The 12,500-nt window shown below is 49.3% G+C and overlaps 2 protein-coding genes across 6 annotated transcripts in view; one reads left to right on the forward strand and one right to left on the reverse strand.

The window, feature by feature from the left end:
- snrpb2 (small nuclear ribonucleoprotein polypeptide B2) overlaps nt 1–5,364 on the reverse strand; it is a 6,529-nt gene extending 1,165 nt beyond the window's left edge. Inside the window, exons 1-6 of the mRNA XM_006806543.3 lie at nt 5,259–5,364; nt 4,792–4,863; nt 2,067–2,239; nt 1,846–1,980; nt 592–627; nt 88–176 (exon numbers count right to left, since the gene is read on the reverse strand). Coding sequence (XP_006806606.1) covers nt 88–176; nt 592–627; nt 1,846–1,980; nt 2,067–2,239; nt 4,792–4,855 — 497 coding nt within the window. The 5' untranslated portion in view covers nt 4,856–4,863; nt 5,259–5,364. The remainder of the gene's footprint in view (nt 1–87; nt 177–591; nt 628–1,845; nt 1,981–2,066; nt 2,240–4,791; nt 4,864–5,258) is intronic.
- A 1,122-nt stretch (nt 5,365–6,486) lies between these two features.
- Nucleotides 6,487–12,500, forward strand: part of kif16ba (kinesin family member 16Ba) — a 38,119-nt gene continuing 32,105 nt past the window's right edge. For all 5 annotated transcript variants that reach the window (XM_087842240.1, XM_087842237.1, XM_087842239.1 and 2 more), the window contains exons 1-10: nt 6,487–6,776; nt 10,217–10,286; nt 10,366–10,479; nt 10,574–10,690; nt 11,108–11,205; nt 11,277–11,386; nt 11,546–11,688; nt 11,867–12,035; nt 12,177–12,308; nt 12,386–12,500. The exon at nt 12,386–12,500 is cut by the window's right edge and continues 61 nt beyond it. In XM_087842240.1, the coding sequence (XP_087698366.1) occupies nt 6,730–6,776; nt 10,217–10,286; nt 10,366–10,479; nt 10,574–10,690; nt 11,108–11,205; nt 11,277–11,386; nt 11,546–11,688; nt 11,867–12,035; nt 12,177–12,308; nt 12,386–12,500 (1,115 nt within the window). In that variant the 5' untranslated portion in view covers nt 6,487–6,729. The remainder of the gene's footprint in view (nt 6,777–10,216; nt 10,287–10,365; nt 10,480–10,573; nt 10,691–11,107; nt 11,206–11,276; nt 11,387–11,545; nt 11,689–11,866; nt 12,036–12,176; nt 12,309–12,385) is intronic.

Here is a 12,500-nt window from a genome sequence, read left to right on the forward strand (position 1 = left end):
CGTGTGGAAACGTCTTAAATCAGGCGGCTCCGTCAAAGTCGTGGGTGGAGCTGTGGGTGGAGCAGCAGGTGTGTGTGCAGCACTCACTGGTTGAAGAGCATGGACAGCATCATCTCGTTGGTCTCCTCGGGGAGGTTACTGAGGAACAGGATGTAGTTCGGAGGATTGTCTGGAACCTGCGAAGAGAACGAGAGCCGTATCAGCGCCTGGTCGCAGCACGCCGTTAAAAGCGAGTCACTCATAACTCTGACGTCTCCCACAGGTGAGCCAGAGTGGGCCAGTGTGGGATTTATGTTCACTGCTTTCACTTTTCCACAAATTTTAACAGAAAATTTTAATTTTCTAAAAGTTTGAGTTATTTTCCTGCTGTTAAAGCTGTTAGACTGCAACACACTGCTGTGGCCAGAAGGTGGCGCTGATCCACTGTTTGCAGCCACGTTAAAACAACGACAACAGAACGCAGGCGGTGGGGATCAAACCACCGACGGCCCACAGCCTCCCACTGAGCCACGGCAAACCCAGAGGGCGCCGTCACTCAACGGCTCCTGTGGAACAACAGGCAAACCATGACGACGCTCCGGTAAAACTTACCTGCACCGCAGGTGTGAGCGCAGGAGGGGCCAATCCCTGAAAACAAGACAGAGGACAGAGGCGTTAAACTCTGAAACACGTTCAAAGGTTTCGTCTCCAGAGGAACGGCGAACAGAGCAGAGTCAGAAATGAATACGGCGCCGGGAAAACCGGGAACAGCGAGAGGAGAAGTGAGCGCCGAGTGGTTCACAGACTTCGTTAAACGACAGAATAAAGGAGCAGAGCGCAGCAGCCGTCCTGGTTTAAGGCTCGTTTACGTCCGCTGCCCGCCACGCTGCTGCCATTTCCTGTTGGAAACCCTGTTAGAGCGGCTGATGAAGACGAGCCTGGCTGCTTCACCTGCAGCTGATTTAGCCTGAAATGAGGCGTCTGATTTATATTCAGTCCAATAAAGACGACTACGAAGCAGCAGCTGGAGCTGCGACGTAGAGACACGAAGTGCAGCTTCAACATCATCGTGCTGGGAGACAGCTGCAGGAACATCTGGATGGAGTCGTTTACTGTTTGTCGTTTGTACGCCGTGACCCACGTTAGACGACATCAGGGGTCACGCAGGACAGACGGGGTCAGAGTTTGGCCCTGAAGTCCAGGTTAGAAACGTACAACATGAAAATGATCCGAGTGAGCGCGAGCACGCATCCACTACAGCCCGGCCCCCCCGCGACCAGCCCGGCCCCCCCGCGACCAGCCCGGCCCCCCCGCGACCAGCCCGGCCCAAACGAGCACTAATTTATTTACAAATACATTCACATGTGATCATACCGGTATTACATGAAGGGTTTCTGTACACAGGCCCCGCCCACCCACCCTCCTTCATGGTCCTCTCATTGTGGGAGGGCGACGCCATGTCTAACCATAAACAGCTACCCGTTAACGTTGGCGGTGTTGCCACAGCCTTTGTCTCATAACGACGACTAACACATAAATAAATAAATAAATCTTTAAAAACAGAAAAACGTCAAACGTAAACAGAAACGGCGCCCGCGGTGGTAAAAGCCTTTTTCAGAGGGAACCGTCGCTCTGATCCACCAGACGAGAGATTTCTGCCATCGCTGGTCTTCCAACACAAACCGACCAATCACAGCAGCCGTGGGCGAACAGCTCACTGTCAGGTTAAATCGCTGTTTTTGTGAATGGCGTCTGGTGAACAGTCACTTCCTGTCTCACAGCAGGAAAGAGGTGAAATCGTCCTAAATATGAATGTTTACAGGTTTGATGAAGGAGTGAGGGGAGACGTTTTATTGGCTCGCTCACCGCCGCCGGTTTCTTTGTGGCGTTAGCCGCCAGCTCCTGAGCCTTCTTCTTCTCCTTCTTCTTCTTCTCCTTGTCGCCATATGATCCTTTGACCTTGGCGATGACCTCAGAGTCTGTCTTGGCGTACTGTATCCTCTGGAAAAAACAAAAGGGTTAAAGGCGCAGCTGCTCAGAGGGAGGAAGTCAGCGATGACCACGACGAAGGTGGCATTCTGGCCTACCATGGGCTTGTTGTAGAAGGGGAAGCCCTGCAGCTGCCTCAGGGCGTTGGTGGCGGCGGCGAGCTCTTTGAAGATGACGAAGGCCTGTCCCCTCATCTTCATCGTCTTCATGGCCACGATGTCGATGACCTGCCCGAACTGGGAGAAGAGCGCGTAGAGCGAGCGCTTCAGCTCTGTGGGAGGAAGAGGAGACACAAACATCTCGACGTTCATCCCGGAGTCTTTTTATTTTTTTATTATAAGGAGGGTCAAAGGTCACAGGCAGCTGGTACTCCATCCTTGGTGATTAATCAGTTAATTAAACGTTAAAGTCTTAAAGAAATGATTCATGGATGAAGCTTCAAGAGAAGAATCAGAAATAACTCTGAGGAAGATTATTACTGCCAAATCTAAACGTTTGTCTCAGTAAAACTTTAACTCTGGAACATTCGTTTATTTATTTATCTTAAAAATGATTGAACTGAGGAAGCAGGGCTCGGAGTCTGGAACCACATCTGTGCAAGAACTTTATAAAGTTTAGATTCCAACGAGTTACTAATCAGAAGATTTCATCTTAATGATCAGTACGGCCACTTAACCAAATAAAAAAGAAATAAGAAGAAAACTGAAAAATGAGGAATTCATTTGACAGTTTTTGTCAAAACCTTTAAACTGAAAATGATTAAAACATGTTTTGAAACAAAGTTCAGAGTGAAGCCTGCAGAAAAAAGGCTCCTCGTTTCCTGCAAGAAATTCATTTTTTTAACCTGAGATTGTTCCATTTCTCTGCACACAAATAGCACACGCACACACACGCACACACACGCACACACACACGCACACACACGCACACACACGCACACACACGCGCACACACACACACACACACACACACACACACACACACACACACACACACACACACACAGGTTTACTGAACTGTAGTATGGATGTGTTGAGATGCGTTTAAGGTCATTTTATGTGACTTTTCTCTCTGAATGCCACAGAGACAGAGGCTGTGTCCCAATTCAGGGTCTGCACGCTTGAAGTACGCATTTTGAGTGTGATTACGTCACCGCTACGCGACGACGGCTGTCCCAATCCGAAGTGTACTTCAAATGCGCCGTCAATTTCCCCAAATATCAAGCGTGGTCCGGTGCACGCTTCGTGGTCCCATATATCCCACAATTCATAGCGCGGCGGTGGGTGTGGATAATTTTGCCGCAAAATACGGCAGAAGGGAGCGGCCAAGAGTGAACTGTCAAAAGTAAGTACTGAACATGACGTCACTTATTCATGTGCGAATGTTTAATAATGACAAACATTAAATGGTAAATGGCCTGTGTTTATATAGCGCTTTACTAGTCCCTAAGGACCCCAAAGCGCTTTACATATCCAGTCATCCACCCATTCACACACACATCCACACACTGGTGATGGCAGCTACATTGTAGCCACAGCCACCCTGGGGCGCACTGACAGAGGTGAGGCTGCCGGACACTGGCGCCACCGGGCCCTCTAACCACCACCAGTAGGCAGTAGTACCACCGGGTGAAGTGTCTTGCCCAAGGACACAACGACCGAGACTGTCCAAGCCGGGGCTCGAACCGACAACCTTCCGATTACAAGGCGAACTCCCAACTCTTGAGCCACAATCGCCCACGATTAAAACATTGCTGTTGGCCACATGTCAGCAAAGTTGTGTGACACTAGTGATGTTTGTTGTTTCAGAGCCTCATTCATATATTCATATGTATATAAAACCACAGTGTGATGATTTTAGTCTCGTGACCAACATTAGCTGATTGTCATTTACTAGCTAATCTTAAATAACTGTTCAGTACAGAAATGAAGCCCAACAATCATGTTTTACAGTCCTGTGGTTTCAGCCTCAGATACTCAACTAATCAAAGTGATGTCATGACAAAAATGAATGACCAACAAAACATTTTTTTCTCCTTCATTTCTGTCACACAAAGCTGTATGTAACGTTTCCCGCGGTTAGTATCATGGTTGCTAGGCAACCTGAACAGCGCGACGAAGGCTAGACCGTCCCATTTCACACGCCTATTACTTCCGCACTTCTCCTACTTATAGTACGTGTACTTCAAGCGTGCAGACCTGAATTGGGACACAGCCGATGACTTATCCCGACCCCGACACTACAAAGCTACTACTAAGGTATTCTCCCTGATTTCCCCTGAAGGGGACGCTGCTGGCAGCATCTGACCAATCACAGTTACTGATACGTGTGCTGGCAGCTTTTCAATGAAAGGTGAAACTACACATAATAAAGACTGAAAGTAGAAAAGAGAGACGATATTGTTAAAGTTTAATAAATAGAAAGAAGGACTTTGAGGCAGTCTAAAAGAATCAATGGTTAGCTGTAAAGATGTGATTATAAAGTTAGGGCAAAGTGGGCCGTAGCTACTCTGTCCTGTCTCAGCAGCTTGAGGCAACTGTTGCTGAAACTGCTGGAAAGAGAGCCGGTAAAACGCTGCGTGTGAGCTAACAGTTAAATCAATACCACAGCTCTCTCATTAAAACACGGAGCAGTCTGATGGATTATAATCAGAGTGTTTCATTAAGTTAATGCTTAGTTTTTATTCTTCCGGCCTTTGCGGTGTTTAATGTGTCTGATTGTTAAAATTAGATAATCAGCATTGTGATCGTCAGCACAGCAGTTTTTAATGCCGATTTCAGCAGAAACTCGCTGCTGTTAGCCATGCAGAGGAACAGCACCCACCTTCCTTCTTGATTTTATCGTTGATGTTGTTGATGTAGATGGTGTGGTTCGGTCTGATATCCATGGTGGAGTCTGAGGAGACAACAGGAGAGCTTCAGTGTTCAACTCGACCTTTAAACCTCGTTTACCCGTTTAATACTTGCTAATGTCTCGGTAAACTCACACAACCAGAGCACCAACAAATCGTTTACGTTACACTTTAAAACTCGCTGTTTGAGGAGATCTGGCTAAATCAAAAGCTTCAGCTTGAATTCATTCAAAGCTTCCCAGAAACCTCTCTCACTCGGCTAAATTTAGCATGTGTTAGCTTAGCTCAGCTAGCCTTTAAACTAAATGTTTTTTTCTGGCGTCGCTTCAACGTCAAAAAAATCGCCTTTACAGATTTAACCTCCGCCTGGCAGCTCCTCCGTTAAACCGCGGTCAGAGGAGCCTCGGATAAACGTTTTTAACATAGATATGGAGCTCACCTCCTCTCGGCTCACACCGCTCATGTAGTTTCCGGAAACACTCCGCTGTGGCGCCGGCTGAAGCTTTCACGACCTCTGCCCTCCGCCGCCACCAGCAGGCCAGGAGGAGAACTGCAGCTACCTGTGAGCTTATTACAACTCATTAAATCTAAACTAAAATCGGAATCAGAATACTTTATTAAACCCCAAGTAAATTATGTGGGTCACAGTTGCTCCAAGACAGTAACAGTAACAGACTAAAGTATTTAAATAATACAACATGTTACAGAGTTGACAAATGTAAGAAATAGCACTAATATGTACAAATCGCTCAGTTATGAATATTAAGAATATTACAAAGGTGAGAATATTGCATGGGTGGAATATATATGTTTGACATTTCACTCTAACCTGTGAACTTTATCAGTTGCTATTTTACTGTAGAGTGTGTGCAAAAAGGATGTAACTAGTGTGTACAGTGTGTTAGATGGAGGAGTTGTACAGGGAGCCACAGGCAGGAATAATTTCCTGTGTTGTTCAGTGGTGTTTCTGGTAATCTCAGTCTCTCACTGAATGTGCTCCTGTGACTGGCCAACATGTCATGGAGTGGGTGGGAGGTGTTACCCAGCATTGTCTTTATCTTAACAATCTCTGCCTCTCAGACAGCACCCTAAGGGAGTCCAGCTCCATCCCCACAACATTAATGGCCTTGTTGATCAGTTTATTGAGTCTGTTGGCATCAGTGACCCTCAACCTGCTGCCCCAGCATGCAATGGCAAAAGCTCAGACATGCAAGTGCTCACTGAAATAAAATGTTAGCCCTTAGATGTTTCTGCACAGGCCAAACTATTCCATCTTCCAATGCAGCACTTATTTTCAGTCAGATAAAAAACAATGCTAAAAAAGTTTTCTTAATTTTGCATTTTTCAAACTTTTTTTTAACTTGTTTTCATGATTTTCGCCAGTCTTCATCTGTTTAGGTAAATATATGTGTGCAGATTAATTTCAGTCAATTAAAAACCTGTCAGGTATTTTTATTATTATTATTAATCAGATTTTGCTTTCTGAATATTTATTTTTTCATATAAAACCTCAAATGTGTGTTTTTGTTTACCCCCAGTTATTAAAAGATGTACATTAAAATCTCTCGCGTCCTTCATACAGATCATTTCGCGTACTTCCGGAGGTGTGTCCCCTCCTGGCTTCCATACATCCCGATGTTTTTACCACCTGATGCCGGCTAGCAGGCTAACAGGTAGCAGCGACCGCAGGTCTGAGGCAGCGGGACAGCGACTCGGTGTCAGCGGACCCTGATAGCATCCACTCGCTCCCGAGACCCCCTCCCCCCCACCCGGTCTCCATCTGTGCCCTTTGGACCATTCTCCGCTTTTATCTGTCAGACTTTTGCCCCGTCTATCCGCTCGCCTGTTAGCTGACATCGGCTACAAAGCGGCTCCTCTCCGCGGAGCGGCGGACAGCAGCGGTATGAGCCATGGCGTCGGTCCGGGTGGCTGTGCGGGTCCGGCCCATGAACAGGCGGTGAGTGACTTTAAGCTTATCACGGCTCATGTTCACGATTTAAAGGCAGGCTGACGTCATCGCCTCACCCGTGTGTACCTGAGAGCCTGCGCGGGCTCACCTGGAGGAGTCTGCAGGATGAGGCCCCAGGTTTACCCTACAGCACATCCGTCTCTAAGTCAGGGTTAAAATGTGGGCTGGTTTCATTTGATTGTGTTTTATTCCGGGGACAGTCTGAGTATCAGCAGGTTTTTGATGTTTGAGTCTCAGTTTGGTTTATTTTGATCACTGAAGCCTCCTCAGGATGTCCTACAGATCTCAGCAAAGTGCAGTTTTGATTATTGTTGTTCCAGCTGGTTTTATTCTCATAGGTGGACATGATAACATGTAACATGAGTTATTCTGATGGTAATGATTATGGGCAGACCCTCCTCTGCAGGTTTGTGCTGACAGATTTGATCAAACAGAGGTTTCCTCTGTGTTTTTATATTTTAGGTCAGCGTTGCTTTATTTCATTCCTAAAGTAGAGATATTTTTATTTAGTTCCCACAGCAGCTTGGTTCATGTCTGTTGGCTGTTTTCAGTCGTAGCTGTGACCCGTCTGCTGACATTTTATTTTTGCCTCAGTCAGATTTAATAACCCGGAAATCGACTCTCTGGCAGCCTGTCACTGTTCCAGCTTCATGTTTTAAGTCTGCAGCTTTGCATGATTTTTGTGTGGGGCTGAAGGGTGCAGCAGGGCGGGGTGAGAAAAATCCACACCTGTCAGACTGCTCATTGAAAGATTACAAAGACACACAGGTCCTCTCTACGGAGGCCCAGAGGCGCCAAACTGACTGACCTTTGTTGGAATATTCTCACGCATCCTTTCAGACTCTGCAGAGTCGTTTAGAAACAGGAAGTGATGTCATCAGTCTCCAGAGAATTTGTCATTCAAAACAAAAACCTCCACCTTCTCTGGGAACTGAAGTGTTGTGTGTCATACACCTCCAGGCATAAATATTGTGTTAGTGAAACTGAGAGGTCCGTGCGCTGTGTGTGTGTGGATATAAAATCATCGTCGAGCTTTAAACTCGTGATTTGTGGTTTTTCTGACGGGCGTCTGAGAAACCTCCCATGACACACAGCCACACAAACACACTGACACACACAAATGTGTGAACCTGGACTGTGTGCTGGTGTCTCTGACGTCATGACCAGGTACACACTATTAACGTGTTTACCTGAATCGTAACTTCGTGAGACTGTGAACGTGTTATTTGGTGCTCGGAGGATAAAGATGCGTTTTAGATCCAAAGGTTAGAAACAACAGGAGAAGCGCGTGCTGTGAAACGCAGCACAGACGCACAGCTTTCATGTTTCCAGCTCGTTCGTGTGTTAGAGGGCGTTTCTAACGTGGCGTTCATACCTGTGCCTGGTGTATCCGCAGAAACCCGCTCAGGAAGGACCTGACGCCGCACATCTGTCCCCGAGCAGCACATGTGTCCCCGAGCCGCTCGTCTTCTGGAACTACAGCAACAGATTAATAATAATTTATTGTTAATGTACAGAAAGATTTTGGGACCAGTCCGTCCAATGGAAACATTTGGTGGATGTGACACGCTCACTGTGACCGGCCTGCTCCACCTGTCTGAGGGCAGCAGGGTGAACGTGTGGAAGTCTGGTTCTGTAGTGCAGGTTTCAGGTGTTTGTGAAAGGACCACCTTGACGTTAATGTCGGGCTCCTCGGGGGCCCGCAGCAGGTTACGGCCCTGCTGCTCGCCCTGTTTATGTCACTGCTTCAGCTCCAGGCTGCAAGCTTTAACTCAGAGTTTAAGCCAATAATCAGATTTCTGATCTACGTGCAGTTTAACAAGTATTTGTTCATGTTGGCAGCGCCGAGTGTTCCTGCTGCTGGATCTGTGTCAGCCTGAGATTATTGTTTCAATCTGCTAAGAAGCAACATCCTGAACTTCTCACTAATGTGAGCATTTCAAAATAAAATCTGAGTAAGATGAAAATGACATCAGTGAGAGCGCGAGGTGGGCAGAGCGTTCACACAGAGGAAGCATGAGAACCACGGCGCAGGTTAATAACACGTTTCAGTCTCATGATCCGCTGACCTTTGACCCTTTTTTCTTTTTAGCTCCGGTGTGGTGTGTTTGTGTTAACTCGATCTCCGGTCATGTGACAGTGTGAGAGTAAACAGAGTTACACAACCTGCAGAGATAAAACACACCTGAGTGAGAAAACAGCAGGATGTCGCAGCGAGTGTGTGTCTGTGGGAGTGTGTGAGACACTGTGTGTGGTGTTTATCCACAGAGAAGCTTCTGTGGTCGAATCAGCAAAAAAACAGCACAGAAAAAAATTAAATATCTACATATTCAAATTTATTTAAACAAACAAGCCCCTCCTCCTCTGTTGTTGTTGTTGTTGTTGTTGTTGTGGGCAAACGGCAGATTTTAAAGTGTTTCTAAGCGTTTCTTAGATTATCGGTTCAGTTTCTTCTTTTAGTTCAGACGCCGCGTGCTCAGCTCTGCTCCGTGAGGAGCAGGTGCAGCCGGAGCAGCAGGTGTAGTAGGATAGCAGGTGTAGCAGGTGCAGCAGGTGCAGCAGGTGCAGCAGGGGTAGCAGGTGCAGCAGGGGTAGCAGGTGCAGCCGGAGCAGCAGGTGTAGTAGGATAGCAGGTGCAGCAGGGGTAGCAGGTGCAGCCGGAGCAGCAGGTGTAGCAGGTGCAGCAGGTGCAGCAGGATAGCAGGTGCAGCAGGCGCAGCAGGTGTAGCAGGATAGCAGGTGTAGCAGGATAGCAGGTGCAGCAGGTGTAGCAGGATAGCAGGTGCAGCAGGTGCAGCAGGTGTAGCAGGTGCAGCAGGATAGCAGGATAGCAGGTGTAGCAGGTGTAGCAGGTGCAGCAGGTGTAGCAGGTGCAGCAGGTGTAGCAGGATAGCAGGATAGCAGGATAGCAGGTGTAGCAGGTGTAGCAGGATAGCAGGATAGCAGGATAGCAGGTGTAGCAGGATAGCAGGTGCAGCAGGTGCAGCAGGTGCAGCAGGCGCAGCAGGCGCAGCAGGTGCAGCAGGTGTAGCAGGATAGCAGGTGCAGCAGGTGCAGCAGGCGCAGCAGGTGCAGCAGGTGTAGCAGGTGCAGCAGGTGTAGCAGGATAGCAGGATAGCAGGTGTAGCAGGTGTAGCAGGATAGCAGGTGTAGCAGGTGCAGCAGGTGCAGCAGGCGCAGCAGGTGTAGCAGGTGCAGCAGGATAGCGGTGGAGGGTGTACGAGGCCGACCTGGAGGAGATGATGTCATATACGAGTCTCTACGTCTGGTTTTCACTGACAGCCTGTTTACGTCATTATCATCGGTCTCTATGCAGAGTATCATCTGTGTAACTATGGTAACAAACATGTGACAGCGTTGCCGTTGGCAGCGTTCTGAAGGTGAAAGGTCGTCCTGTTCGCTCTGTGAAGCTTCGTGGTGTTTTTCAGGGAGAAGGATCTGACGGCAAAGTGCATCATCGAGATGGAAGGAACCAAAACCTCCATCACCAACCTGAAGGTAACGCTCTTATTTGTCAGAATGGCGGGAAAATGGGCTCGCCGCTCTGTTTGTAACCTCTGAGCTGTGATTGGTTCAGATCTCCGACGGCGTCCTCGGCGACTCGGTGAGGGAGCACACCAAAACCTTCACGTACGACTTCTCCTACGACTCGATGGACTGTAAGAGCGCCACCTTCGTCTCTCAGGAGAAGGTGAGCGGGTCGCTCTGCAGCCCGTCGTATTGACTCCGCCTCCGTGGTGTCACGAAGAAGAAATGCAACCTCATTTGTTCTCTTTCACTCGCAGGTTTTCAAAGATTTGGGCTCCGACGTGCTGAAGGCGGCGTTCGAGGGCTACAACGCCTGCGTCTTCGCCTACGGTCAGACGGGCTCCGGGAAGTCCTACACCATGATGGGAGCGCCGGTGAGAGCGCCGAAGTGTCTTTAAACTGACTTCCTGTATTTACTCAAAAATGCCTCGAGCGCTGAAGCTGATTACTCCGTTATTTGCCGGCATCGACACTCGTCCGTGGTCGATCCGTGGTTTCTTCATGTTACCACGAGCTGAACGCTCCGAGCGCGTTGTGACGGAGCACGGCGATGGTGTAGATCAGGGGCGGGGAACTCCAGGCCTCGAGGGCCGGTGTGATGCAGGTTTTAGATGTGTCCTTGATCCAACACAGGAGGTTGGCGTCTTGAAGTTCTCCAGGTCTGGTAACGAACTAATCATGTGACTCAGGATCTAAAACCTGCAGGACGCCGGCCCTCGAGGCGTGGAGTCCCCGCCCCGACGTAGATGAAAGCTCAGCCGGCTGATCTGATGTCTGTGGTCTCGGTTTAGGGCGACGCCGGCCTGATCCCGAGGATCTGTGAGGGTTTGTTCAGCCGGATCTCGGAGGCCACTCGATGGGACGAAGCTTCGTTTCGCACAGAAGTCAGGTGAGAGTCCGACTCCGGCGCCCGAGGGCCAATCAGGAAGGCTGCTTTCACGTTTGTGCTTGTGTCCTCAGCTACCTGGAGATCTACAACGAGAGGGTCAGAGACCTGCTGAGGAGGAAGTCCACTCAGACCTACAACCTGCGGGTCAGGGAGCACCCGAAAGGCGGGCCCTACGTGGAAGGTAAAACCTTTATCAGCGCCCCCAAACGCTGATGCAGTTTGGTTCTTCTTGATGATTCTTGGGGGCGGGGCACTCGCGTCACACAGCCCGCGCTCGCTCTTCTGATCTTTGATGCGATCGTCTTCTCTGAGCTCGCCATGTTTTCCCTCCTGACCTCAGATCTGTCCAAACACCTGGTGCAGAACTACGGCGACGTGGAGGAGCTGATGGAGGCCGGAAACATCAACCGCACCACCGCCAGCACCGGCATGAACGACGTCAGCAGCCGCTCGCACGCCATCTTCACCATCAACTTCACACAGGTCAGCGACGGTCACGGGTTCCACGTCAAGTACTCGGCTGAGCTCGACGACTTTCATACGAATATTTTTACCAATAATCCGAGAGAAGAACCACGATGAAATGATCGCCGTGCTGATGGCGTGGACGTCGTGTAAACGTTCACGGATGATGATTGTTGTTGCTGCTCGATCCTTGTAGGCCAAGTTCGACGCCGAGATGCCCAGCGAGACCCTCAGTAAGATCCACCTGGTCGATCTGGCCGGCAGCGAGCGAGCCGACGCCACTGGAGCCACAGGCGTCCGACTGAAGGAGGGCGGGAACATCAACAAGTCGCTGGTCACTCTGGGCAACGTCATTTCTGCTTTAGGTCAGGAGCGGTTTGTCTTCAGGGGCGGGGTTAACTATTTAATCTTAGATTTTCAGGGATGGAGTCAAAGTCAGGCGTCTCGTTAAAGCCGCCCGATCGCTCCCCCTCCTCCTCCTGACTGACGGATGTTTCTCGCTCCAGCCGACATGTCGCAGGGCGGCGTGAACACCAACCTGAAGAAGAAGTCGGTGTTCGTTCCCTACAGAGACTCGGTGCTGACGTGGCTGCTGAAGGACAGCCTGGGCGGGAACTCCAAGACCATCATGATCGCCAGTGAGCAGAAAACACGCCGTGAACGTGTGCGAGTGTCAGAGAGCGCCCCGAGAAAACGCAATCTGCTTCTGTTTCAGCCATTTCTCCCGCCGACGTAAACTACGGCGAGACGCTCAGCACTCTGCGCTACGCCAACCGAGCCAAGAACATCATCAACAAGCCCACCATCAACGAGGACGCCAACGTCAGGCT

The sequence above is a fragment of the Neolamprologus brichardi genome, chromosome 6 (genome assembly GCF_056152115.1).
Source record: "Neolamprologus brichardi isolate AB-2024 chromosome 6, ASM5615211v1, whole genome shotgun sequence".
NCBI lineage: Eukaryota > Metazoa > Chordata > Actinopteri > Cichliformes > Cichlidae > Neolamprologus > Neolamprologus brichardi.